The following is a 23,448-nucleotide window of genomic DNA, read 5'->3' as shown; positions in this document are numbered from 1 at the left end:
GAATCACAGCTACGGAATCCTTGGCAGATGGCCATCCAACCTTCGCTTAAACACCTCCAATGACAGTGCCACTTTCTGAGAGGGGCATTGTTGTTGTTTTTAATTTGATTTATGTACTGCTTTAGCAAAGTTTTTCTAATATGAGAAATGGCTGCTTTTATCAAGAAGTAAAAAGCTTGATTGCTTTTTTTTAAACACATACTTAAAATCTGTTGAAAACCTCAAATTTTAATGAAAAAAAAATGTATGTGCTTTTTTCTTTTTTAGGTGGGATTCAGTTTAGACCGAACACGGAATGATGGATTCTCCACCTATCTGGTAAGGGCATAGGTTGAGCACATTCTAGCTCAGACAAGACCAATTAGAACGCCCAAATTTATCATTGTTTTCTGCTGAGTTCTTTTGGCTAATGAAGAAGAATGCTCTGCCTTGTGCAAATTCATCTTGGACACAACATGGACTGAGGTGACAATGTATTGGTAGTACCTCCTTAGATTTATGTCTGCTTCTCTGAAAAATGATGTTATTGCTACGTGAAAACCTCTGGTGGACCTATCCAGCTGTAAAAGAGAGAGAGAGAGAGAGAGAGAGAGAGAGAGAGAGAGAGAGGGAGAGACACTTTTCGGACAGAAGTAGCAGAGAGAGAGAAGTATAGGATCCAAAACTATGTTTATTATCTATATAGATGGAGAAAATGCCAGGAGTGTTTGCAAACCTGTAATCACTTATTTGATGGTCGGAGCATGCCTAGTTACTTCACAATGATAGAAAATTGTCTTGTCAGTTATAGAGAACTGGTACCAAAAATTGCTGTAATTATGGCAGTTTCTGAGAAGCTTACTCATTATCTGCGCACCTTGAGAGGGCAAACAGAACTTGAAAACTATGCAGCGATGGAATTTTGTATTACATTTGTAGTCGATAACAAGACCTAGAAGGCCACAGGTTCCTGTACCCACATTAGATGCTTTGGGTGGCTCTTGTTCCTGCCTCATGTCACCCAAGATCTCTGGTTTGCTTGTTTTTTACAAGCAAGCAGTACGTACGTTTTATTAAATAAATAAATGTAAATATAACAACTTTCTGGCTTTTATGCCCTCTTAAATCTGTTTGGAGAAATTTGCAAGTAATTTGATTTTTGTCCTTTGTTCTGGTTTTATGTGTTCCTTGTTTGAATTCAGAATAAAGAATGAATAATAATAAAAATATTGACAAGCAAACTCCATAGGCCATTTACTTCCTCCCCTGAAGCAAGAAGGTGGCAGGTGTTTAGAATCATCAGCTTTTGCTTACTCCTTCTTCTCCAGGATGAAGAAATGGAATATTGCATTTTGAATAAAACGCCAGACCATGACATCTCAGTCACCCGTCTGATACTGGACTTCACAAAGAAGATGTAAGAGACGCTTCTCATATCTCTCCATTCTCTCACCCTCCACCCCCAATTTGGAGCCTGTAGCAGAAAGCATAGGCTCTGGGAAACAAAATTACAGCCCAGGGGCCTCATTCCCTCCTGGGGAACATTCCAAGGGCCCCATACCAGTCGTGAGCGGGGCCAGAAATAAAGGTGGGCAGTGCAACGGATATGATGTTTAGGATCATATGCAAGGTCCATCTAGCTTAGCATTGTCTACACTGATTGGCAGCAGCATTCCGGGTTTTCAAGCAGTAGGATGGACATTCCCAACACTACCTGGAGATGTTAGGGATTGAACCCAGGGCCTTCTGCATACAAGGTAGGTGCTCTGCCCCCTGAGTGACAGGCTTTTCTTTTTAAAAAAATAATAATAACAATAATAATGAATAATAATAGTACAAAAAATGTGCACCCTACCCCAGAGACCATTATTTATCATAATTATCCAAGTTTCCAAAAATCTAACACTTTTTGAGATGGTTTGACCCCTTTCTGCTTTAACAATACAAATTCCACAAATGCCTTCCATATTTCCTCAAAATAATTTCTCTTCCATATTTCCCTTCTCTGATAGCACTCATGAATTTATCATTAATCTCTACGTTCCACACTTTATGCCATTCTTCTATTTGAAATCTACCTTGCTTTGGGTGCAGTCTTTACTTCTACAGGGTGAGTCTTTTAAAAGAGGCTCTGTGGAACATGTGTACTCTATCCATGAGGCCTCTTTTAAAGGACTCACCCTGTATATAATAGGCTGGTTTCTACACACCTAAGCTTGGCCCTGAAACCCTGGAGAGCCAGTCATTGTAGACAGTTCTGCCCTAGATGGACCAGTGTTCTGATGGCATAAGACAGCAGTTTCCAGGGTTCCAATGTCATCTTATATATTTTTTCTACCCATATAAATATTTTTGTGCTATTAAAGCATTCCCTCTTTCTCCCCAGTGTGCAAGTCAAGCCCAAATCCAATATTCCCCAGTTGCCAGAAATTATATTTGATGACACTGATGGGAGTGTGAATGCGGGAAGCAAACAGAATTCAGGTAAGTCTCTCCTACTTATGGCTGGCCATTAATTTAATGAACAGCTTCAGTTGCATGTTCTATATCACAGCCCTGTGTCTTATCAGGAAAAGGTGCATGCCAATGGCCTGTCAGTAGAGTCCACTACCGCAATGCAGCTACTGGTTCCAGTGACTTTAGAAATGGATTTGGCCTAGTTGTCTGTCAGTGGCAGTTAGCCCTCCTGGCTGTACAGAACCTGCAGGAGAAAATGCCAGAATTAGCCTTCTTGGATCTCTTTTACTGGGGGAAATCAAAACTTTTTGCTGACAGGGGCTCATCTTCGTTAAGTATCCTGTTCTCGCGGTGGCTAATCACTGGCAGACCTATATGGGAGAACCACAAGCAGGACGCAAGCAACTGGTACACAGGAACATTGCTGCCTCCAGTTACAGATACAGGGCATAGCCATCATAGCTGGTAGCGTGAGAGCACTGAGCACATAGGACTGATGGTCTCAGTAGTGCAGACCACCATGTAAATGACCAAGGTCCCTGTTCTCACTCTTGTGTGTTTTATGCCTCTAGATCCTAAGCAACCACAATCCAAGCAAAATGTGACAGAACTCCAGGTAAGAGGCTGTTGCCTTATTTTGATTATTATTATTATTATTAAGAATATGGAGCAACCAGGAACAGAATGGACATACACAAAACAGAAAAATGTAAGAACAAGTACACCATCCAAAGAATGTGAAGAGCATAAGGGGAAAGGGGAGAGCCAAATACTGAAATTATCATCTAAAAAAAGTCATAGGATAATAGAACTGTGAAGCTGGAAGGCATTCATCTATTCCAACTCCCTGCAATGCAGGAATCACAGCTAAAGAATCCATGGCAGATGGAACCCAACCTCCGTTTGAAAACCCTCCATTTAAGGAGAGTTCAGCATCTTTTGCGCAGCCAGTACAGGGATGAATCACAGAATCATAGAGTTGAAGGAAAGTTTGAACCTAGTGACAAACTCAGGTTTGCCATCCCTGGCATTGGACAGTTCTGGGGATGGTCAGAACTTTAATGCTGTTGCACTGTGTAACATGGCCTTTATATGACTGCTGTTCACAAGGCAGGAGCAGCAGGGCCTTTTTTATGTCTCTCCCCCCCCCCCCCATGTAATGCCCTCTCTAGTGAGGTGTGTCTGCCTCTCTGTCAATATTCAGTTTCAGGAGGGGTTTGAAAACAGCTCTGGTTACCCAAACTGAGGAACCCTGTTCCTGGCAACCCTGAGGATGGAAGAATCTTTTTAGCTGTAACTTCTTTTAGAAAGTTTTTAACTAACTCCCTTTTTAATAATTGTTTTTAGAATGTTTTGATCTGCTTTTGCTTGTTTTTGATTTTAAATTGTGTCCCTGTTTACCACCCTGGGCTCCTTGGGGAGGAAGGGTGAAATACAAATTCAGTTAACAACAACTTTTTGCATATCTTAGGGCTGCGCAGATGAGGGTGGTTTTGCAATGAGCATTTTTTTTGATGAATTCAATCTGTTCCTAGTGAATTGGCAATAGCTTGACTTTGTCTCAATTGCTCCTTGATCCAGTTGCCACCAGAGAAAACACATCCCATCCAGAGCAAAGATGGTCACTATTCATTCCAGGTCAGTGCTCCTGAAACATAAGTCGGGTGTGTGAGTGTCTGCTTTGCTGGAAGTTGCCTAAAATACTACCTTCTCCATTTTAAACTTGAACAATCACCAAAATCTGCTTCAAAAACCTTTCTTGGGGCCCAGAAATCAGAAATTTTGGAAATGCTTCAATTTTTCCATTAATGACATTACAGTTCTTTGCATCTTTATTGTTATGAATTACATGGGGATTGCTTGATTTTGGTGTCCACTTGTTGAGATGTTTTCATTTATTGTTAATGACTTTTTAAAAAATTGTTACATTTTTGTGATTGTTAAGGTGAATTATTCAACTTCTTTGATGTGCTAAGTTGCCATCAGCATTGTTTTAACTGTGGAAAGGTGGTGTACAGTTCAGTGATGGTGAAAAATGGACAGAAAGCCAGTGCCATTGGTGCATAATCAGTGTTCCATATTCCATCTCTCTGGATTCCACCAACACCTGGGCTGCCTCCTTTTTCTCTCTCTCCCACCGATTAAAGTTTCCAAACCATCTTCAGAGTCAGCCATAATTTCTTTTACAATAATCTCTGTCTTAAAAGCCTGGTCCTTCTGTTTATTATTTATTATTTATTCGGGGCATTTGTACCCCATTCCTCAGCCAAAAAGCCCCCCAGTGTGGCTTACATACAATCAGTGCCCACAGGCTTACAATCTGAAAACAAAGCCATAACACAAAAGGGAAAAGGAACAGGGAGAGCAGAGGAAAAAATCAAACTCAGGCACCAATTCTTAAACAATTGTTTACCTTAGTTGGACTACTTTAAAGTGGAATGAGTCGTGAACATTTGCGCAGATTGTTGACATTTCCTTTCTTCTTCTCAGTTCTCCTTCAACATCAGCTCAGAAAACCAAGAAGGCCTCTACAGTCTGTATTTTCACAAATGTGTCCCGAAGAATGAGCAGCTCCGCTTCAGTCTTGATGTGAGTTGGGCTTTAGTTTGCTTTTTTTGCTTTGAACCCAGACTCCTCACCCACCCAGCTCCCTCCTGGTGTTCTGGACTGCTTTGGGAGAGTGTGAAAAGGACATACAAAATATTTATTGGCTAGGAATGCCCCATGGTATCTCAGGCGCACCATCTAAATTGGCAGCAGTTGGTGTACATTGGGACTGGTGAGGTGGAAGGCAGGGAGCTACAGCCAGTGACGTGCCCAGCCAGAGTTGGAGGTTGGCAGAGCCAGAACCATACCAGGCGGAGCCAACTGATTCTGGTTTTATTCTCCTTCTCCTCCCCCCTCCTGAATTCTACAAGGGGCAAAACAGACTAAGGAGGAGGAGAAAACTGACAACTAGGGTCACCCTCTGGACTGGTTCTAATCAATATGGCAGGCAGGTGGGGGCTGGCTAGGAGCAGACAGAGTTTGGTGGGGCAGTGGACAGTTCACCCAAATGGAGCAACCTCTGCTGATCTGAATTCTCCGTGCTGATACCTCCTTTTCAATTTTCCTAATTTCCTGGCTTGAACCTCTTTTTAAAACTGCTTTAATTGCTACATGGTTTTTTCCTTTTACATTTGTCTTGTTTTATTGCATGTTTTAATTGTTGGTGCTTTATTTTTTGAATAACTTTTTATTGGGTTTTATAAACAGGAATCGTAGGAAAAAATAAATGATAGAAATAAACAGACCAAATCTTCTCATGTCATTTGTACATCACAAACATAGCATAGTAAATTCGCAGTAATATCTACAACACGTGGTTCATCACTAGTGGTCAACATCTAGGTTATTGATTCTTGAATTGGCTTAAAGAAAAATGATGGGAAAACAGGATTGAACAGAGATAACAATTAACATTGTATAGCGTGAATGTTTATTTTCATCAAATGTGCCAGTTTTTTAAATAATGAGTTTTATGCTTGCAAGTGGCTTAGATGCAGCTTTGGCAGTTGAGTGGTTTATACACATTCAATAAATGACGATGCTAATAGTGCAATGCTTTGTCTGCTTGCAGATTGAGATTACGGAGAAGAATCCAAGCAGCTACCTCTCAGCAGGAGAGATCCCTCTCCCTAAGCTCTACATCTCCATGGCCCTCTTCTTCTTCATCTTTGGAGCCGTGTGGATCCACACTCTTCGGAAACGCAGGTAAAGTGGGGATCCTCAGCAAAGCAGCCACTCATTCAGAGAGAGCCAAATTTCTGCAATCAAATAGATAAATGCAAACATAGAAGCCATCAGTTTAAAAGAGTATACAGTGGTACCCCGGGTTACATATGCTTCAGGTTACAGACGCTTCAGGTTACAGACTCCACTAACCCAGAAATAGTACCTCGGGTTAAGAACTTTGCTTCAGGATGAGAACAGAAATCGTGCTCCGGCAGCGCGGCAGCAGCAGGAGGCCCAATTAGCTAAAGTGGTGCTTCAGGTTAAGAACAGTTTCAGGTTAAGAAGAGACCTCCAGAAAAAATTGAGTACCGTATTTTTCGTCCCATAGGACGCTCTGTCCCATAGGACGCACGTAGTTTTTTTGGGGGGGAAATAAAGGAAAAAATGTTTTTCCGCAGGGCTCCCCACGCTGCGGATGTCTGCCCGGCGCACGGGGTGCTCTGCTTCAGGGCACGCCGGGCGCAGGCTGCTATCCGCAGCGTGGGGAGCCCTGTGGGAACTCCTGCAGGGCTCCCCACGCTGCGGATGTTTGCCCGGCACGCAGGGCGCTCTGCTTCAGGGCACGCCGGGCGGCAGGCTGCTATCCGCAGCGTGGGCAGCCCTGTGGGAACTCCCGCAGGGCTTCCTAGGCTGCAGATGTGTTCCCGAAGCGCCAGGCGCTCTGCTTTCAGCGTGCCCAGCGCTCCGGGAAGCAGGATGCTATCTGCAGCCTAGACAGCGCTGCGGGAACTCCCGCAGGGCTGCCTAGGCTGTGGATGTCTTCCTGAAGCCTGGAGAGCGAGAGGGGTTGGTGCGCACCGACCCCTCTCGCTCTCCAGGCTTCAGCGAAAGCCTGCATTCGCCCCATAGACGCACCCAGATTTCCCCTTCATTTTTGGAGGGGAAAAAGTGCGTCCTATGGGGCGAAAAATACGGTACTTAACCCGAGGTACCACTGCATATACTCTTGACTCCACAAGGCATAGTTTTCAACAGTTGGTGCTCAGATGTGAGATCTGTTTCATACATCTTAGATATATGTCAATCAAGTCAACGTATCCCTCTGAAATCCAGGGTCGGAGTTGATGTGTGCAAGACTTGGCCACCAGTCCCCTGTAAAGGCCTCCTGTTCTGTCTTGCCCCTAGCAAGCCTGCATTGCTGTGTAAGAGGCTAAGGCTATCACTGTGCACTAACCCTGATAGCTATGCTCTGCCTCCATCGTTGAAGGCAGTAATGCTTCAGAATAGCAATTGCTGGAATTCACAGATGTGCAGGATACTGTTGTGCTCAGGCCCTGCTTGCAGGTTTTGCATGGGCTCCTGGGTGGCCGCTGTGAGAACAGGATGCTGGACTAGATGGGCTGCTAGCGTGTTCCAGCAGGGCTGTTTTGCACTCTTTTATTTATTATTATTATTTATTAAATTAAATTATTAAATGTTTATGCCACCCTATGCCCTCAGGTCTCAGGGCTTCTCAGCAAGCATCAGTTTCCACATGCCCACCTCCCCAAAGAGATCCTTCCTCACTCTTCCAGAAATTGGCTGTTTCCATGTGGGTAGCCGTACCAAGATAGGTTTTCAAACTGTCGTAAATAAGTGCCTTACTTTGGTCCTGAAAGAGAGAGAGAATCAAAACTGTCTTGCGTACATTATTATTTCCTGCTGCGCATACCTGTGACTATAAATATTCATTGTCAGGAAAGGGTAACAGTATTTTAATAAAAAGCGGTAGATGTCAGTGGGCTCTGTTGCTACAGTATTTTGATTCAAACTCGCCTTTTTTATTATAGATATTATTATTATTATTATTATTATTATTATTATTATTTGCTGTCAGGAGAGTGTCAGCAGGACTATTCTCTTCTGACTTTCCCTCTTGTCTTTGTTTCAGGGCTGATGTGTTCAAGATCCACTGGCTGATGGCTGCTCTTCCTTTCACCAAGTCCCTCTCATTAGTCTTCCATGCAGTAAGTAACCACTGTTTGTTTTTTTAGTTGCAACTAACAAAGAAAAAAAACTGTCTTAAATGAAACTGATGATTATGAGCTGTGTGTTCAAATGTAGAAAAGGCAGTGAGATCTTCAAATCATTGGGTGGTATATTTATTTATTTAACAAGGTTCATATACTGCTTGATTATTGGCTGGCTGCACACTTTTGACATCACTCTTGCCCTTTCCCCCCTCCAGATTGATTACCACTACATCTCCTCCCAAGGTTTTCCCATCGAAGGCTGGGCTGTCGTCTACTACATCACTCACCTGTAAGTATGTGGATCATGATGCTGACCGCCATGTGGTTTGCCACCTCCACAGAGTCTGGACAGGGGAGTGTGTGGGTCCTCTCCTCCTTAGATGATTGGTCATGGGGAGCACCGAGTTGGTCCTGCTTGATGTCTGTACCCATTGTTGTAGGTGCAAGAATAGTTATTTTGTCACCTCCATCTGTATTGGCTGTATTGGGAACATTTGGCCCTCCAGATGTTCCTGAACTGTATCTCTCAACAGCCCCAGCAACAGTGTTGGTCAGAGATGATGGGAATTGTAGTCCAAAAATGTATGGAGGGCCAAAGCCACCTGCTCTATATACACTCATAATATTGTTTCTTATTACCTTATTATGTTTTATATTCTGGGGTTGCTGCCAATGCTAGTCTAACTCAGAGTAGACCCATTAGAATTAAGGGGCCGAAGTTGGTCACATTCAATAATTTCAGTGCACCTACTCTGAGTAAGACCAGCACTGGACACAACCCCATTTCTGTAACCCTTAAGCAGATGTGGTTGGTGTTCTCCTGTGCTTCTGATATGTGCCTTTGTGTTCATTTTGCTAGTTAATTGATTAATTTTCCTAAATTGCTTTCTCCTGTTGAGATGGCTTGGAGTGTAAGCACAGAAATTAAATAACATGTTTTTGAAATCCCTAGTGACATTTACATAAAGATTGATCAGTTTCTCTGTAGAGCACTATCAACATCACATGGGCATGGTTTTTTCTTCTTGGTTTTCATGCATGTAGCTTCTGAAACAGTTGTTCAAGTAAGCATTTACTCCCCCTGCTGATGCCAATTTAACTTAATTTATTTTTTCACCAGGTTGAAGGGGGCTCTGCTCTTCATCACCATTGCTCTCATTGGCACAGGCTGGGCATTCATTAAGCACATCCTTTCTGACAAGGACAAGAAGATCTTCATGATTGTCATTCCACTCCAGGTGAGGTCTTGACCACCTCTGCAGGGGTGTGCTGTGTTGCCCTTATGAACTAAGAACTTCTGAGTTCTTTGAACACCCTTTATGAGCTTATGAAGTCATCATTGACCCCCAACCCGGATTCTTAGGAATGGTACATGAAACAAAGGCAAGAATAATAAAATCTTAGAGTTGGATGGGACCCCAATGGTTGCCTAGTCCGACCCCCTGCAGTGCAGGAGTCTCAAATACATCATACATGACAGGTGGCCATCCAACCTCTGCTTAAAAACCTCCAAGGAAGGGAAGCCCACCACCTCCAGAGGGAGCCTGCCCCACTGTGTACCAGCTCTTTCTGTCAGAAAGTTCTTCCTGATGCTTAGTCAGAATCTCCTTACTTGTAAGTCGAATTCATTGGTACGGGTCCTACCCTCCAGAGCAGGAGAAAACAAGCTTGCTCCATCTTCCATGTGGCCACCCTTTTGATATTTGAAGATGGCCATCATATCTCCTTTCAGTCTCCTCTTTTCCAGGCTAAACACACCCAAGTCCTTCAGCTGTTCTTCATAAGGCTTGGGTTTCCAGATGCTCAGGTGACTGATGTCTTGCTTGCTGCCCTTCTAACCAGGTCCTGGCCAATGTAGCCTACATCATCATTGAGTCAACAGAAGAAGGCACAACGGAGTATGGTCTCTGGAAAGAGATCCTTTTCCTGGTCGACTTGCTCTGCTGCGGGGCCATCCTCTTCCCAGTTGTATGGTGAGTACCAGCGAGGGCAACTATTTGTGAGTGTCATGTGAAGTTCGTCTCTTTCTCCCTCTACCTTCCCTGTCCCTTTTTGCTTTTGTGCCATGGCCTTTAGATTGTAAGCCTGCAGGCAGGGACTGTCTTGTATGAATTGATGCCATGTTAAGCCTCTCTGGGAATCTTTGGGGCTCAAGAAGAGCAGGGTACAAATGCTTTAAATAAGTAATACTTACTCCACCCACCATCTTGTTTTTACTCTGCCTTGATAACTGTCTCTAATTCCTTTGATACCAAATGGATTAAGCCTAATACGTTAAAACATTCTTTCTCTGTGTGTGTTTTGTTTCAAAACTGCCTTTGTCTGTCTTGCATGCCTGGCTGGTCCAGGGAATGTAGCAGCAAGTTTTCCTAGCCAGCAGAGGATGCTCCTCACTTGCATAAAGCCCATTGCAGTCTGTGTGCCTCCTTCTGGTGGGTCGGTGGTGCCATTTTTGTCTTTTCTGAGCATCTATTGACTTGAACTCATAAGATGGTGTCTCCTTACCAATTCACCTTAATTCTCTCTTCTAGGTCAATAAGACATTTGCAGGAGGCTTCTGCAACAGATGGGAAGGGTAAGCTGTTCATTACCATTGAGCTCCTACTCCCCATAAAACTGTTGTGGGGAGCGAAGCTACACAAAGTCCGGTCCCTTCCTGCCCCCACCTCATGCTGGCATTTTGTTGATCCTTTTTAAGGGCATTCAGATTTTCTCACTGTGGAGTGAGACTTCAAACCTATTAATTGTATCCAGCAAAATCAGTAGTTCCCAGCTTTTCAAAATCTGATAGTCATTTACACCTTCAACACCCCCTGCTGCTCCCTTGCCTCTTAGGTAATCCCACTGCCCAGGTGGCAGTGCAGCCCACTTTGAGAACCACTGAACTAGAGAGAAAATGGACATGCCTCTCGAGACGGTGTTTGCCATCTTTAGCTCCTATCGTTACTTCTGTTATCTGTTTTATTTTTTAAGATTTATTAGGAAGCCTGTGTTAACTGATGCAACATTCAGACATATGAAGCTGCCTATGTCAAGACAGCCCCTTGGTCTCTTTAGCTCAGGATTACCTCTTCTGACCAGCAGCTGCTTTCTCAGGCTGAGAGAGCCCTTCCCATTCCTGATACTAGAGCCATTATTATTATTCTCATCATTATTTTATTTATTAAACGGAGATACCAGGAACTCAGCGTGGGACCTGAAGACTCAGATGAAGCCTTCCTAGAGCAGATTACCAAACATTCAAAAAGGAGAGCTATAGTAGTTATGGAAGACTTCAACTTCCCTGATAACCTATTGGAACTCACTCTGCCAAGAACATAAGGTCCAACTAATTCCTCCATTGCCTTGCTGACAATTTAATTTCCCAGAAGGTGGAAGAAGTATCAACGGGATCATCTATCTTGGACCTGGACCTCATCAGCAGGGAGAAATTAATTGACAAAGTGGAAGTACTGGGAAACTTGGGAGGAAGTGACCATGACCTCCTGGGTTTCATGATTACAGAGGCAAGGGAAAACTCTGTGTAATTGGACATGCCCTCTGGACATTAAGAAGGCTGATTTCAAAAGCTTAAGGAGCTAGCTACTGAATGAGATCCCATGGTCAGAAATACTCAAAGAGAAGGGAGTCCAAGATGGATGGGAGTTTCTTAAAGGTGAAATAATGAAGGCACAAATGCAGACAATTCCAACAAGAAAAAAAAGTGGGAGGCATCTAAAGAAACCAGTGTGGCTGCATAAGGAGCTTCCAGATGAGCTGAGATTTAAGAAGGGCATGTGCAAGAAATGGAAGAACAGGGAATTCATGGAGGAGGAGTATACAGGAGTAGCCAGTAGTTGCAGGGAAAAGGTCAGATGGGCCAAAGCTCAGAATGAGCTCAGGCTTGCAAGAGAGCTTAAGAATAATAAAAAGGTGTATTTGGCTATGTTTAAAGCAAGAAGAATAAGCAAATAGTAGGTCCTCTGTGTGGTGAAGATGGAGAAATGCAATTGGGTGACAGGCAGAACTGCTCAGTGCCTGCATTGCTTCTGTCTTCACCCAAAAGCAATAGTGTCCAGCCTTATGGTAACAGAAAAAGGAATGTAAAGATGGAGCTGCAGCCCAAGGTAGGAAAAGAGGTGTTCAGGGAACACTTGGCTCAAATGTGCAAGGCCTATACCCAAGGGTACTAAAGGAACTTGCAGATGTACTTTCAGAGCCTCTTTCTATAATATTTGAGAATTCTTGGAAACCAGGTGAAGACCTAGAATCATAGAATCATAGAATCATAGAATCATAGAGTTGGAAGAGACCACAAGGGTCATCGAGTCCAACCCCCTGCCAAGCAGGAAACACCATCAGAGCACTCCTGACATATGGTTGTCAAGCCTCTGCTTAAAGACCTCCAAAGAAGGAGACTCCACCACACTCCTTGGCAGCAAATTCCACTGTCGAACAGCTCTTACTGTCAGGAAGTTCTTCCTAATGTTTAGGTGGAATCTTCTTTCTTGTAGTTTGTATCCATTGCTCCGTGTCCGCTTCTCTGGAGCAGCAGAAAACAACCTTTCTCCCTCCTCTATGTGACATCCTTTTATATATTTGAACATGGCTATCATATCACCCCTTAACCTCCTCTTCTCCAGGCTAAACATGCCCAGCTCCCTTAGCCGATCCTCATAAGGCATTGTTTCCAGGCCTTTGACCATTTTGGTTGCCCTCCTCTGTACACGTTCTAGTTTGTCAGTGTCCTTCTTGAACTGTGGTGCCCAGAACTGGACACAGTACTCCAGGTGAGGTCTGACCAGAGCAGAATACAGTGGCACTATAACTTCCTTTGATCTAGATGCTATACTCCTATTGATGCAGCCCAGAATTGCATTGGCTTTTTTAGCTAGAGGACTAGAGGTGAGCAAATGTCCCAAACTTCAAAAAAAGGGAAGGAGACCCATGTAGCTACCTACCAGTGAGCTTGACATTGATACCAGGAAATGTCATAGAACATATAATTCAACAGTCAGTCTGTGAGCACTTAGAAAAAGATGTTGTGATTACTAAGACCCAGGATGGGTTTCTCAAAATAAGCCATGCCGGATGAATCATATTTCTTTTGTTATAGAGTTACAAGCTTGGTGGATCAGGGGTATGCTGTGGGTGTAGTGTATCTTGATTTCAGTAAGGCTTTTGACAAAGTGCCCCATGATATTCTTGTTGACAAGCTGGTAAACTGTGGGCTGGGTGAGGTAACTGTTAGGTGGATTTGTAGCTGGTTGACTGACTGAATCCAAAGAGCGTTCACTAAGGATTCCTCATCATCCTGGACAAAAGTGTCTTGGATGAAGGAATTGAGGGGATGCTCATCCAATTTGCAGATGACACCAAGCTGGGAGAGGTAGCTAATGCCGCAGAAGACAGCATTGGGATTCAAGATGACCTGAACAGATTGGAGAACTGAGCCCAGACTAACAAAACAAATTTCAATAGGGACAAATGAAAGATTTTGCACTTTGGCAAGAAGAACCAGCTGCACCAAATATAAGATGGGGAACACCTGGCTTACTAGTAGTACATTTGAAAGGGATCTATTGTCCAGATCAAAGGAAGTAATAGTACCGTTCTATTCTGCCTTCATCGGACCACACCTGGAGTACTATGTACAGTTCTTGGCACCACAATTTAAGAAAGCTATTGACAAGCTGGAACGTGTGCAGAGACGGCAAACAAAGATGATCAAGGGTGTGGAAACCAACCCTTATGAGGAATGATTAAGGGAGTTGGGTATGTTTAACATGGATAAGAGGTGACTAAGAAGAGATATGGTAGCCATCTCAAATATCCAAAGGGCTGTCACATGGAGCAAGTTTGTTTTCTCCTGCTCTGGAGGTTAGAACCAAACCAATGGCTTCAAGGTACAGGAAAGGAGATTTTTAAAACATTAGGATGAAATTTCTGGCGGTAACAGCTGTTGGAAATGGAAATGGCTCCCTCAGAAGATGGTAGACCCTCATTCCTTGGAGGTTTTTAAGCAGAGGTTGGGTGGTCATCTGTCTTGGGTGATTTAGTTGAGATTCTTGCATTGCAGGGGTTTGGACTAGATGACCCTTGACATCCTTTCCACCTCTAGGATTCTATAAATCTGCGATCTGTGACCTTCGTGCAAACACACTGCTATCACTTTTACTCTGCGTTTCTCCCCCCAACTCTCCACTTAAATATATATATATATATGCATATTTAATGTCTTGTGAGCCCATGCTAGAGCCCGTTATGCTAGACTGCTTGATGCATTTTATTTAAGAAGTAAAATCCCTGTGCAGATATTTAGGAAAGGCTCTGCGCAAAATTGATCACATAAACTTATATATTCTTGGTTCAAGGGTGCATAGGTCTGTCGGTGAAATATTTGGCCAGTCAAATGTGCACCCACGGTCGATGCTGGCGAAAGAGGGAGAGAGAGATGGGCGTCTGCATCCAGAGTTGTCTGGTGGTTGATTTACGGTGTACCTTTCCTGCATTGAAGCTGGCAGCCTGGAGGGCTTTTGCTTTAAATTATTAAAAAATATTTATAGCCTGCCATTTTGTGCAAGTGCATCTCCCAAGGCGGCTTGCCAGGAGCCCAGCAGATAATGAAATAATAAAAGATGTAGTAAATGAATGTGGCGATAAGGTGGGGAGGGGGGGGGAGAGAGAGTGCAAATGGTACCAGCAGCAGCAAGCAAGAATTCCTAATGCAGCAGTTTGGAGGGCCTCGGTTATCCTTTGGAATCAAATCACGCTAGTAGGCTGGTGGAAGGAAAGCCACAAGGAGGAGCAGTCTAGGCTTCCCTTGGGGTGATTTCATAGGGAAAAGGGGCCCGCCCCAGGTATTCTGCTTCTCCCTTTTCATATTTCAGTGAAGGAAACGGAGGTCAAACTTAATAAATAAACACGAAGGTAAGTTGGTTGATTCTATTCCTACATCCATAGCTCGGTGGCATCTCCAGGCAGGGCAGCTGCCAGTCAGTGAGCACACTACTGAGCTAGATGGGCTCCAATGTTCTGATTCTGTTTATGCAGCTTTCTATGTTCCTATTTATTCAGAACTGATGAGGACTAGAATCTTGCTTTGTTTTTAGCTGAAGGGCTATTGTTCAGCAGAGCGCATCTGCCTTGCATTGAGAAGGTCCAAAGGTTCAGTCCCTGGCATCTCTGGGTAGGGCTGGAAGAGCAGCTGCCAGTCAGTGTAGGCACCACTGAGCTAGATGAGCCCATGGTCTGACTTGGCAGCTTCCTTTGTTCATAACTGGCAGGCATATTCTGGAAAATGCCTGCTCTTGCCAGTTTAAGCTGAGGCTCCCCATCTTCAGTGACATCCGGACATTCTCCCTTCCTGTTGACTTCTTTCAGCGTTGTAAAAATAGTCTGCTAGGCACTGTGAGAGGTGTTTGCATGTAAGAGAACACCTACTCTGGTTTCTCAAACTCTGTGCTTCCCTTGCTCAGCGCCACTGGGCACATTGCAAGGGCAAGCAATAAAATTAGAGGAAAAGGCTGGGAAAGAGAAATGGAAGGAGCCCAGTATAAGATGATGCTGGGGCGCAGGAGGGGAAAGTGTCTGTCAAGGTGACTTATTTGAATTGAAGGAAGCTCTCGTGTGTGGCAGGTAAAAGGAGCACCTGCTTCTCCTCAAATAGGATATTGCAAGAGTTGGAAAGGGTTCAGAAAAGGGCAACCAAAATAGTGGGTATGGGGTGACATAACTGTAGGGAAAGCTTCCAGCATTTGGGAAGTTACTTTAGATAAAAGGCAAGTACGAAACAACACGATAAAAGCTTATAAAATGACGTGCGGCATGGAGAAAGTGCTAGAACTTGTGGACACCTTATGAATCTGAATCTTGGAAGGTTCAGGACAGATGAAAGAAGGGGCTTATTCACACAGAACCATAGTTAAACTGTGGAACTCCCTCCCTCAGTAGGCAGGGATGGCCACCAACATGGCTGGCCTTAGACGGGGATTTAACAGAGGGCTTTCAATGGCTACCAGCCACATGCTATGCTTTGCCTCAAATTTGGAGGCTACAATGCTTCTGAAAATCAGCTGCTGGGAAACGCAGGAGGAGGGGAGCTTGCTCTTGTGGTTGAATCCTATATGTGAGTTTCCCACAAACATCTGTGAGAACAGAATGCTGGACTAGATTGGCCATCGGCCTTTTCCAGCAGGCTTTTCTTATATTCTTAAAACTCTTTTCTCCAGCCACGCTTGTCTGCGTGGTCTTCAATGCTCCAATAATCCCAAAGAGAGGGCACAGTGGGAGGAGCTAATTTCTTGTGTCATTTAGAAAAGCCTCTGTTCCTGCTTCCCTGGAGACAATCAGCACTTGCCATAGGTGAGCATGCAAGTGGGTCTTGGACAAGCCCACTCGGACCTGTTTAATCAGGACAATGCAAGCCGCCTGTCTGCAGGAGGTATTCAGATGCATACTTCTTGCAACACTGAAATTAGAACAAGTAGGAGCTACTTCTGCAGGGGAACATAAGTCATTAAAAAACCCCAACCTTTGAAATGGCAGGCAAGTTCTTTAGCTATCATCTCCTCACCTTGCGCTTTTTTAAGCATACCAAATGAATCACAATCCATTATGTTCCCAAAATAAGAGGCTAAAGGCAATTGGGCTGGTAGCTTTGAGTCATAAATGGACTCTGTGATTTTCTCTCACCCACCCCTCTGGCCTGCTGCTGTCTCTTTTCCTTTATGCTTAAAAGTTTGGAAGAAGAGGGTGGGTAGAGAGAGAAAACCCATCTCCCTTCAGTCAGTTCACCACTAATTGGGAGGCTAGGTGGGAATGGAAAAAAGAAACGACAGAAAAATGCAGAATAACCGCACGGTATACTGTTCCACTCTTCTCCCCATGACCCTCTATATTTAATCCTGCTCGCTCTCTCTTGCTTTAGAATAAATGTTTTTCTCCTAACATTTTAACTGAATAGCTAAAAACAATGAATAAAAACATAGTTTCTCGCTCCAGAATTTTTCTTCAGTGCCAGCACTGCAAATCAAAGCACCTGATTACAATTTTTTACTTACTACCTATGCTTCACCCTAGCATCTCAGGAGTGGGTCACAATTTAAAATATAGCATTAAAAACATGTTTAAAACAAATGACCATTTATTTATTTGTCAATCCAGCATCTACATCTTGGAACTCCCTGCCTGTTGTTTTCAGGCAGGTGCCTTGGAATCAAGCAGTGCATACATTTTATGAAATAAATAAAGCTATTTTATTCATTTTGTAAAAAATACAACTCCCCCCAAAGCATTTGTTGCCCCACCCACTTTTACTGTTGGCCCCGCCCATCATTGGCGCATGACCCTCAGAAACTTAGACTGGAAGGGGGTGTGACCCTTGGGCTGAAAAAAACCCCTCTGTCTCTGATGCAGAGAGGCCTCTTTTTTGTCTCTGAAAATAATGACAAATGAAAATATCTCTCTCTTTGCGCAGTGCCGGGCAAGACCCGTGCGGTGTAAATTATCCCCTTTTCACAGTTGTTCTGCAGGAGAGTTCTTGACTGCTTTGTAAGCAAATTGCATGGCGGTTCCTGTTAGGCTGGTGCCGCCTTTGCCCTCGGCAAGGTCAGGGGAACAACAGGAGCCCACACTCCTCATGCCCTCAAGCCAAGTGTGACAGCTGCACCATCTGCCATTGATTGCTGTTCCTGGCTGTGCCGATAAGAAGAGCCATGTCCTGGGTGGGGAAGATCTCTCCCTAGCCTTTCCAGTCAACCAGCGCTGTGGCTCTGGGCTCCCTCGTCATAATGCTCATTGACTAACCTGCGAGGATGTGTCATGGGAACCATGTTGCTCCTTATGATTGAGTGTGGCTCTGTCCCATTATGACCGCAGCACGACTTACCGGAATGAACCTTAGCTGCTGCTGGTGTGGGGTCTGTCGTCTTCTTTTGACAGATCGAAGTGAACTCAGACAGCTTTAAAAGAGGATCGGGCAAATTCATGAAGGATAAAGCTGGGTACGGCTGCAAGCTGTGATGGATGTGTGCTACCTCCACTGCCGGAGGCACTTACGTCCTGCTTGTGAGCTCCCCATAATAGGCATCTGCTTGGCCCCTCTGAGAACAGGATGCTGGACTTGATGGGTCTGTGGCCTGATCCAGCAGTGCTCTCACATCCTACATCCAGAGGCCGTTAAGCCTCTGAATACCAGTTTCTGGGAATAAGAACGGGGGAGTGTTGGCATGTTCAGGTCAGCTTGTGGGCGTCCCTAAGTGCCTGTGGAAAACGCTGAAGTAGAACCTGAGCACAGGAGCCCTCTATCCTCCTGCGGTTTCCAGCAGCTGATATTCAGAAGCGTTACGGCAGAGCATAGCTATCATGGCTAGTAGCTGTTGATAGAATTCTCCATGAATTTGCCCAGTGCTCTTCTAAAGCCTTCCTAGTTGTTGGCCCTCACTGCCTCCTGTGGAAGTGAGTTCCATAGGTTAACTATGCACTGCATGAGGGAACCCTTTCCTTTTATCTGTCCTGGACCTTCTAACATTCACTCTCTTAGGATGTCTGTGACTCCCATTGTTAACGAGAGGAAGGGGGAGAGGGAGAGAGAAAGAGGGGGATGGGACATTTCTTTGTCCAGTGTCTCTATGGCACGCATTGTTTTATCGACTATCAAATCGTCTCTTGCTTGCCTTTTCTCTAAAGTAAAATGTCTCAAACACTGCAGTGTTTCCTCATAAGAGAGTTGCTCCATCCTTATGACCATTTTGGTTTGTCCCCAGTGAACATAAAATTCAGGACCAGTCAGTGTCCTTATTCGAGGGACTTTGTTCTGCGTGGCAAAGAGAGTCTGTCCTCCTCAAAGCAATGCCAGTTTCTCAACCTTCACTCTCTCCTTCAGGTTGCAGCAGAGGCTTCTCTGTTTCCACTCCCCCCCCCCCCTTAAGTTGATGGCGCTGCAGCTAGCCTTGTTTTCCATCACCGCACTCTGTGGACTCCTCTCTCACATGTCCCGCCCCCCAACACCTTGTCCTTGAAACCAGCATGGCTTTGGGTCTCTGGCAAGGCGGAAGCCAGCAAATGCTAACTTGGCAGGTGGAAAGAGAATTTTGGCTTATTTATAGCCGAGGCTTTCAACCTCCCTGCATCTTGGCCTTCTGAATAGGTTCTGGCCTGAGAGATGGTGTGTGTGTGTGTGTATGTGTGTGTGCGCGCACGCATGTGGTCCAGTGCAGAGGTAGTGAGTCTTCTTAAGCCTGATAGCCACCCATGTGCAGAGGAGGGTGACCCAGATGATAAGGGGCCTGGAAATCAAGTCTTATCAGGAGTAGTTGGGTATGTTTATCCTGGAGAAGACTGAATTGCAGGTGTGTTGTATCATTTTTTAAAATGGTAAAGTGCAGGGTTTTCCACAGGGTCAATATGAGATTGTGCAGGAGGTGAATAAAGATCTAGAGGTCAAAAGGGCCAGGGTAGAAAATAAGTTTACAAGGTATGGTGTGAAAAAATTAATTAGGGACCATGAGCCTAAGAAGTCAAGGGCCTGGACATGCACAGAGTATTATGGTACCTTATTATTTTCACTTGTTCTACTTCCTTATATTTTGCATTTTCTAATTCCAGTGGTGATTGATGATTGATAAATGACTTGATTGATATTTCTTGACTTCATTTCACTTGCATTCCTCAGAATGTGGGTTGTGGATAGGGGTCAATAAAAACTTTTGTGTGTTCATGAAGAGCTCATGGAACTCAGAGGTTTGTGTTTTGAGTCTCTTGGAGACCTTTGGGTTAAACAACAATAATTGCATAAATGCTACATTTTTCTCCCTTTGCAGACAAGCTTTTGCCACCTTGCCCCTCCCGTCTTCATCCATCCATACTTTCTCCTTTTTCCACAGCTGCTATTAACCTAGCAAAGCTGAAGCTGTTCCGGCACTACTACGTCATGGTAAGGAGTTTGACACGAGCAGCTGTGAGTGGGGAGTCCTCTTTTCTGGTCCCACACTTTGGCACCGTCTGACTAACCCTCCTCCACTGCTTCTGAACTGCTCTTGCTTGCTCATTGGGGCCAGGAGTAAGCAGCTGCATAGCCTCTTTCAATAGACGCCATGTTTTGGAGATCTCACAAGTAACCTCCTGTTGAGATTTTAGGCACTCTTCCCTCTCTGCAGAGGCAGGGAACCTATTAGGATGGCCCACCCTCGGAGGCTGATGGATCCAATGGATTTTCAGATGGCCCTGGAGGATTTTCTGGCTGATATGACTGGCCCTCCCATAAAAGCCCCAACTGACCTCTAGAACATCTGGATGTCTCAGGGCATTGACACGATTGCCCCTGAGCACCCTCTCCCACTATGTGGAGCCCACTGGGCTCCCTGGTATATCCCGGACATAGGGCGAGGAAACAAGCTAGAAGACGGCTGAAACACAAGTGTAGGAAAACTAGTTCAATGCAGTTGAACACTGGTAAGGACTATCTAGTGGCAGTTAAGGCAGCAAAGAAGGCATACTCTGCTGCTGCAATTGCATCCTCATTGTACTTTCTGGCCGAGCTTTTCTGGGTGGTGCTGGGGCCTCTTACTGTCTTGCCCGAAGAAGGTTGCAGAACTGGTGGTAGCTCGCTGTAACTTATTAGCAAAGTATTTGTTGATAAAATAGCTTCCATCTACTGGGATCTTTACTCTGAAGATGAATTTGAAGGAGTGTCCAGAGCACTGTCTAGTCCTGTTGTGTTGGATGAGTTTCAATTAGTAAGGCTGAAGGATGTGGACAAGATGCTTGAATCAGTCAGGTTGACCACTTGCATTCTTGTCCCTACTAGATAAAAACTAGCAGGAAGGGGACAGTTGGCTGGGCCAGGCAGGTGTCTCCTTGCTAGAGGGATTAATCCCTGTCTGCTTGAAGGAGGCAGTGGTAAAGCACTCCTCAACAAACCCTCCCTGGATTTGGAAAATCTTGAGTAACTACTGGCCAGTTGCCAATCTCCCCTTCTTGGGTAAGGTTTTTGAGCGAATGGTGGTAGACCAGATCCAGGCAGTCTTGGAGGAAACTGATATTTTAGATCAACTTCAATCAGGGTTTAGGCCCAGTTTCGGCCCAGAAACCGCTTTGGTTGTCCTGTAGAATGACCTCTGTCAGGAGAGAAACAGGGGAAATGTGTCAGTGTTAATTCTTTTCAACCTCTCAGCAGTTTTTGATACCATCGACCATGGGATCCTTGAGGAGCAGCTGTCTGAGTTAGGGATGGGTGGCACCGCTTTTCAGTGGTTCTGGTCCTACTTGGATGGCAATTTCCTGAGCGTGATGCTTGAGGAATGCTGTTTAGCTCCATGGAGCCTTCATTATGGGGCTCCTTATCCCTCATGCTGTTTAACATCTACATGAAACCACTGAGTGGAGTCATCTGGAGCTTTGGAATGTGTTATCAGCATTATGATGATGACACATAGCTCTTTTTCTTTACACCAGCAAGTGAGGCAGCGGATGTACTGGATCATTGTCTTGCCGCAATAATGGGATAGATGAGAGCCACTAAACTGAAGCTCAATCCAGATAAGACTGAGGCACTGTTAGTGGGTAGTTCCCTAGACCAGATGGATGGGAGGTTGCCTGCTCTTGATGGGGTTACACTGCCTCTGAAGGAGTGGTTACGTAGCTTGGGGGTACTCCAGGATCAATTGCTGTTGCTTGAGGCTCAGGTGCTGTCGGTGGCATAGAGTGCCTTCCATTAGTTTTGGCTGGGGGCCTAGCTGCACTTCTATCTGGACAGGAGTAGCCTTACTTCTGTCGCCTATGTCCTGGTAACCTCTCGGTTAGATTATGGCAACGTGTTGTGTGTATGGCTGCCTCTGAAGACGGTTTGGAAACTTCAGCTAGTGCAGAATTCAGTTGCCAGGTTGCTCACTGGGGCAAGATGTTTTAAGCATATTACACCAATTCTGACACAACTGCACTGGCTGCGAATTAGTTTCCAAGCCCAATTCAAAGTGTTCGTTTTGACCTATAAAGCTTAAATGGCTTAGCATCGCAATACCTCAAGGGCTGCCTCTCCCCATATAAACCGACCATCATCCGAGTCCCTTCTTTCTGTGCCTCCTCCACGAGAGGTCCAGAGGCTAGAAACATAAGAACGGGCCTTTTCTGCGGTGGCTTCTTCTTTGTGGAAGTCTTTCCCTAGAGAAGCTTGCCTGGTGCCTTCCTTATATACTGTATTTTTCCATGTATAAGACAATGTTTGTTGCTAAATTTGTTTAGTCAGAAATAGGGGTTTGTCTTATACATGGATTATGAATACACAGGGTTGTTGTTGTTTTGTTTTGTTTTTTAAAAAAACACTACTTGCCTTCCTGTGGCTGCCATGAAGAAGCTGCCGGAACCGCCAATCTTTTCACTTACCACTTCCGCAGTCTCACGAAAAAAAGCTGAACAACTTCGGGTGATCTTAGGGGTTGCTACGCTGGTGCTGGTACTTTGAATATTTAGTAACATATCAAAGTTGTTCTGCTTGATGTTTAAAATAACAATTTCTTAATTTTGAGTTTGAAAGGGGGGGGGGCGTCTTATGCACAGAAAAATATGGTATCTTTGGGCACCAGGCAAAAATGTTTCTCTTTAACTAGTCCTTTTGCTGATTAACATTCCATGTCCTTTTAAATCTGTTTGAGGAAGGGGGATTATTGGTTTGTTGTATTTTTGTTTTATTACTTGTTTTCGTTTTATATTTTAATGTTGTGAACTGCCCTGTGGCATTCAGATGAAGGGCAGTATATACAAATTTAGTAAATAATAATGCTTATTCTTCACTGACCTGGTGGCTTCAGGTGTTGTTGGGCCACTGCTCCCATCATCCCTGATCATTGGCTGTGCTGGCTGGGGAGCGATTGGAGTTGGGAGTCCATCCACATTGCAGGGGATTGCATTAGATGACCCTTTGGGTCCCTTCCAGCGCTACACTTCTATGATTCTGTGAACATCTGCAAGGGACCAAGGGGAACTGCTTTGTAAAGAGCCCTGGTTCCATATTGTCTGTGCTGATAGGCAGCAGATCTCCAGGGTCTCAGGCAGGGAACCTCTCCCACTCCTACCTGGAAATGCCCATGTGGATTGGACCTGGGACCTTCTGTGTGCAAATCATGTGCTGTTAGAATTTCCAGTGCACAGAGCATGGCTTGTGTCTCTTGCCAGAGGGTAGACTTCAGTTGCCGCAGTCACACACACTGAGATGCTTGTACAGTAAGAAAACAGCAAAGTTGTTTATTATAGGAAGCTTGTCACTTGGTTGGAAATGGTTTCAAGTTGTAAGCTAACTCACTAATCTAGA

The 23,448-nt window shown here is 44.6% G+C and overlaps 1 protein-coding gene across 3 annotated transcripts in view; it reads left to right on the top strand.

The window, feature by feature from the left end:
- The window catches only part of GPR107 (G protein-coupled receptor 107), a 47,981-nt gene that overhangs the window by 14,240 nt on the left and 10,293 nt on the right, over nt 1-23,448 (top strand). For 2 of the 3 annotated variants that reach the window (XR_014507228.1, XM_083423785.1), the window contains exons 3-15: nt 268-318; nt 1,308-1,396; nt 2,366-2,463; nt 3,009-3,052; nt 4,018-4,074; nt 4,927-5,025; nt 6,056-6,189; nt 8,081-8,156; nt 8,378-8,451; nt 9,283-9,400; nt 10,005-10,135; nt 10,694-10,737; nt 20,027-20,076. Coding sequence is in view for 1 of the 3 variants with exons in the window: in XM_083423785.1 (XP_083279911.1) it covers nt 268-318; nt 1,308-1,396; nt 2,366-2,463; nt 3,009-3,052; nt 4,018-4,074; nt 4,927-5,025; nt 6,056-6,189; nt 8,081-8,156; nt 8,378-8,451; nt 9,283-9,400; nt 10,005-10,135; nt 10,694-10,737; nt 20,027-20,076 (1,065 nt within the window). In the remaining 2 variants the exon portion in view is untranslated. The remainder of the gene's footprint in view (nt 1-267; nt 319-1,307; nt 1,397-2,365; nt 2,464-3,008; nt 3,053-4,017; nt 4,075-4,926; nt 5,026-6,055; nt 6,190-8,080; nt 8,157-8,377; nt 8,452-9,282; nt 9,401-10,004; nt 10,136-10,693; nt 10,738-20,026; nt 20,077-23,448) is intronic. The other variant, XR_014507227.1, reaches the window with a different exon arrangement.

This window comes from Podarcis tiliguerta (assembly GCF_965153285.1).
Source record: "Podarcis tiliguerta genome assembly, chromosome: Z".
NCBI lineage: Eukaryota > Metazoa > Chordata > Lepidosauria > Squamata > Lacertidae > Podarcis > Podarcis tiliguerta.
This window is presented reverse-complemented; position numbering and strand designations above follow the sequence as displayed.